Source organism: Leptinotarsa decemlineata, unplaced genomic scaffold (genome assembly GCF_025532065.1).
Source record: "Leptinotarsa decemlineata unplaced genomic scaffold, Ldec_3_MD MMD2_tig00000026_RagTag_RagTag, whole genome shotgun sequence".
Classification (NCBI taxonomy): Eukaryota; Metazoa; Arthropoda; class Insecta; order Coleoptera; family Chrysomelidae; genus Leptinotarsa; species Leptinotarsa decemlineata.
The window spans coordinates 2,091,079-2,095,716 of NW_027412539.1; the positions used below are offsets into that span (position 1 = coordinate 2,091,079).

Here is a 4,638-nt window from a genome sequence, read left to right on the forward strand (position 1 = left end):
CAATATATGAAATATGAAATGTGTGAGATTTAAAGATATCTATGAGAGTTCTTCACTTTTATTCACCTAGATACTCAGTACTTTTTTCATATCTATGTAGAATTGATCGACTCGTTTCGATGAGACAGAAGAGAGAGAGAAATGTTTATTCATTTTTGGTTTTGTCGCTATATGGTACATGGTGATATAAGCAGGAGCCCTGTTATAGACTTATGCCTCTTCAGGGTAGTTTTGATAGCATCTAGTCAAATCATTTCAACTTTCAATTCACTTTCACAAACTAGCTTGTAGGTTGAATAATCATCATTTTCAATTCGATTATAACTGCATTGCTGACTTCTGGTTTACTTCAGTAGTGAACTAGAAGAAAGTAGCAAAAATATGTACTCATGAGTTTTTTAGATATAAGATTCCTTAAACTTGAAATAATGTCATCTATACATTTTGATACGGGCTTTCTTTTGGATTTCCATTTTGTCGACAATACTTTGATTCAGCTCCCTCTGTTGACATAATTGAAACTAGACAGGTTGTGTTTTCATCTCGCAATTGTGTTCACACTGATTATAGTTTGTTGTATATTCCTGTAATTTTGCTTTGCACAATAATTGTATGAACCAGCGAGTATTATTGATATTTCAAATATATGTTTTCGGAAACTGATAATATATACATATATTATAGAAACCCCCCCATATAGCGCAATATTGGTTTCATTTTTAGTAAAAATCAAAGTGACCTTCCGTTGTTATCTATTTCATCCCTAGGTAGCTTGGTAAGAAAAGTCAAAAACGGAGTTACATTTAAATGTTTCAGATAGTCAGTTAAAAAACCGTAATTTTGTTTTTGTTATAGTTCCTTTTTTCGTATCTGATAAATATCAGTAGTTTCTACACTCCATCTAAGTCTTATTGTATTCAATCGAGTCTCCGGACGTGAAAGCCCATGTTCTTATATTCAAGTCTTCTTAGCTATAAAAGTTTCAGAAATATTATTATATCACTGATTTTACAGTTTATCTTATGGGCCGCAGTGCTGAGATGTTGAACTTGCAATCCATTAAAATTTACAGGTTTTGGCATGCTGTTTGGCGTGAATGATGTTCCAAAATAGAATAATGCAATTATTTTCTTGCAGCTTATGCCAGCCCAAACAACTTGGATCAACGGAGTCAGTGCATTGAAAGATGCTCTCAGATTAGAAGCTTCTGTAACCAGGAAAATCCGTGATGTCATCAAAGTATGTGAGGGAGCAACTTCTTATAATGACTATCATGTAAGTAGCTTTTTAACAGTTCTATGATTTTCACTTTCCAGAAATTTAAGTTTTGCACTAAATCTAATGTTGCAAGACTCCAATTCGTCAAACACAAAATTTTTCCAACAATTTCAATTGGTGTTATTATATTTTTCAGCTTGTTGATTACCTTACTGGAGACTTCTTAGAAGAACAGTATCATGGTCAACGTGACATCGCCGGAAAAGTTTCTACTCTGGAAAAGATGACGGAGAAACATGGTGCCCTTGGAGAATGGCTGTTTGATAAGAAGCTCCTCAAGGGAGAGTTGTAATTTTAACATTTGAAATTTAATATTTGTTCAACCATCTAGAAATAGTTCATTGCCAATGTTGAATACCTTACATACCACTTGTGATATATTTACTATTTCATTTTGTATTGATTTTCTAGTTATGTTTGAGTAGTGTTTAAGTGGAACATTAATGAGATAAAAGTTTTGTGATTCAATAAAGTTGATTATTTTAATGATTCCTTGTCTACGACTATTGATAAACGGATCGTGAAGTTTTCATGAATAATCATAATGAATCGAAATTTCTCATCAAAATCCGTCCAGAGTGAGACGGTAGCCGGTTGGGTTGGTGTGGATGGTTTGTTCTACTCAATCGACCACTGAGAACCACTGGTTCAAGTCGCGAGGGCGAACGATCGATTTTCTTGGTCAAGAATCATGTCTGGCATACCCGACCTGCAAGAATTCCTACCGACCTCCAAGGTTTATTTTCAATTTTATGAGAAATGTAAATTTTTTTCATACTCAAAGGGTGAGGGTTGAGAATTTTTTTCTCGAAAATAATTAACTTGGTCGAGATTCATGTCTTGCAGAACCGATCTGCAAGGTTTATTTTCAATTTTATGAGAAATGTGAAATTTTTTCATACTCAAAGGGTGGGGGTTACATTTTTTTTGTCGACAGTGATTAACCTGGTCAAGATTCATATCTTGGAGGTCCGACCTGCAAGAATTTCTGACAACCTGCAAAAAGTATTTTAAACTTTTTCAGAATCGTGAAATTTTTGGGTTGGAATTTTTTTATCGAAAATGATCAACCTGTAAAAATTTCTGGCGACCTGCAAGGTTAATTTTCAATTCTATGAGAAATGTGAAATTTTTTCATACTCAAAGGGGTGTTGAATTTTTTTCTTTGAAAATGATTGACCTGGTCGAGATTATTCATGTCTGGCAGACCCGACCTGCAAGAATTTCTGCCTACCTGCAAGAATTTCTGCCTGCCTGCAAGAATTTCTGCCTACCTGCAAGGTTCATTTTCAATTTAATGAGAAATTTGAAATTTTTTCATACTCAAAGGGTGGGGGTTGAATTGTTTTTTGTAGAAAATGATTGACCTGGTCGAGATTTATATCTGGCAGACCCGACCTGCAAGAATTTCTGGCAACCTGCAAAATGTATTTTCAATTTTTTCAGAATTATTGTGAAGTTTTTGGGTGGAGGTTGGAATTTTTTTGTCAAAAATGATTAACCTGGTCGAGATTCATGTCTGGCAGATTCGACCTGCAAGAATTTCTGCCAGTTTGCAAGGTTTATTTTCAATTTTATGAGAAATGTGAAATTTTTTCATACTCAAAGGGTGGGAGTTGAATTTTTTTCTTGAAAATAATTAACCTGGTCGAGATTCATGTCTGGCAAATCCAATCTGCAAGAATTTCTGCCGATCTGCAAGGTTTATTTTCAATTTTATGAGAAATGTGAAATTTTTTTCATACTCAGAGGGTGGGGGTTGAATTTTTTTTTGTCGAATATGATTGACCTGATCGAGATTTATATCTGACAGACCCGACCTGCAAGAATTGCTGGCAACCTGCAAGGTTTATTTTCAGTTCTATGAGAAATATGAAATTTTTTCATTCTCAAAGATTACCTACGAAAGCAATGTGAGCTGAGACCCTATATAAGTAGTCTTATCGTAGATTATTTTTTGTGAAGATCAAATACTTTATCATATTCAACTTTGTAAACTGTTCTCTCCTTTCTAGAAAACCAAAACCAATATGATGTTCATGCTGCATGATAAAACACTCCATTAATAGTTTCATCTTTTTTATGAATCTTTATGAAGTAACAAATTTCGAGAAGTTTTTTTTTATTCCAAGTAAAAAATAACTTTAAAATCTTCTGAAACCCTATTCATGCAAGAGTTCATTAAAAATAAACATTTATAAGAAATTTATTCAACATCTCCATGTCAAAAATTTTAGGTTACGGATATAAATCAAAACATTTTCATAACAGTGCCTTATTTTTCACATTATTTCAACATATCACTATTCCGAACAGCATTAGCCATCTCGGTTAGGGTCGAATCCCAATTTTGTTGAGCAATTCTTGGAACTGCAGATGTTAGAATATTGGTAACTTTAGCAACATTCTCCTTGAAAGTTTTCAGTACCTCACTCACTGAAACCTTCTCGCCTGTTTCTTTCCAGCAATCATAGTCAGTAGCTAATGCTATTGACGCGTAACAAATAGCAGCTTCCTTTGCTAGCACTACTTCAGGAACACATGTCATATTAACAAGATCACAATCCCAGGAACGGTAAATCTTGCTTTCGGCTTTAGAAGAAAACCTGGGTCCCTCAATAGTAACTGCGGTCCCTCTCTCATGCACAAAAATATTTAGTTCCTTAGTAACTTCCAGTAATACTTCTCGGGTTTTCTCACAAAAAGCGGGTTCCATAGGTAAATGACATACTCCAATTGGATGGTTAGGGTCTCCATCAAAAAATGTTTGTTTCCGGCTATATGTCCTATCAACAAAGTTATCCAAAATAACTACATCACCTGGTTTAATATGTTCTTTCAAAGAGCCTGTAGCAGTTGTTGCTAGGATATGAGTACATCCCTCTTCCTTTAATGCCCAAATGTTTGCTCTGTAATTAATATTACTGGGCATAATACTATGTTTTCTGCCATGTCGAGCTAAAAGCACACACTGCACACCATCTATTTCTCCCAATATGAGTGCATCAGATGGATCGCCAAACGGTGTCGATACTTTCTTTTCTGTTCTGTTCTTCAAAATATCCGGATCGTCTAATCCCGAACCGCCTATTATTCCAACCTTAACACTGAACATTTTGATCTTTGCAACTGAACAGCAATCGATGAATACAACTTTATAGAAACATTGTTAAGGTTAAGAGGTTATCTTTTATCACCGGAAGATGAATTCAAAATGGCTATACCTAAATTGTTTACAGAGGACTTTCAATTTTAATTAACGCATAGTTATCTTTTATTGTAAGATTAAATTTTGACCACATCAAGCATCCAAAAGGAATTATATATTCAATTATTATATTAAAATGTTATAAGAATTCA

The 4,638-nt window shown here is 34.2% G+C and overlaps 2 protein-coding genes across 2 annotated transcripts; one reads left to right on the forward strand and one right to left on the reverse strand.

The window, feature by feature from the left end:
• Nucleotides 1-1,112: 1,112 nt before the first annotated feature.
• Nucleotides 1,113-1,767, forward strand: LOC141480880 (ferritin heavy chain-like). The gene is made up of 2 exons (XM_074171598.1): nt 1,113-1,275; nt 1,415-1,767. Exons 1-2 carry the CDS (start codon nt 1,141-1,143, stop codon nt 1,568-1,570), a joined length of 291 nt encoding a protein of 96 aa, XP_074027699.1. The 5' UTR covers nt 1,113-1,140; the 3' UTR covers nt 1,571-1,767.
• A 1,701-nt stretch (nt 1,768-3,468) lies between these two features.
• LOC111507714 (S-methyl-5'-thioadenosine phosphorylase) lies at nt 3,469-4,638 on the reverse strand. The gene has a single exon (XM_023163061.2). The coding sequence runs from the start codon at nt 4,391-4,393 to the stop codon at nt 3,566-3,568; it is 828 nt and encodes a 275-aa protein (XP_023018829.2). The 5' UTR covers nt 4,394-4,638; the 3' UTR covers nt 3,469-3,565.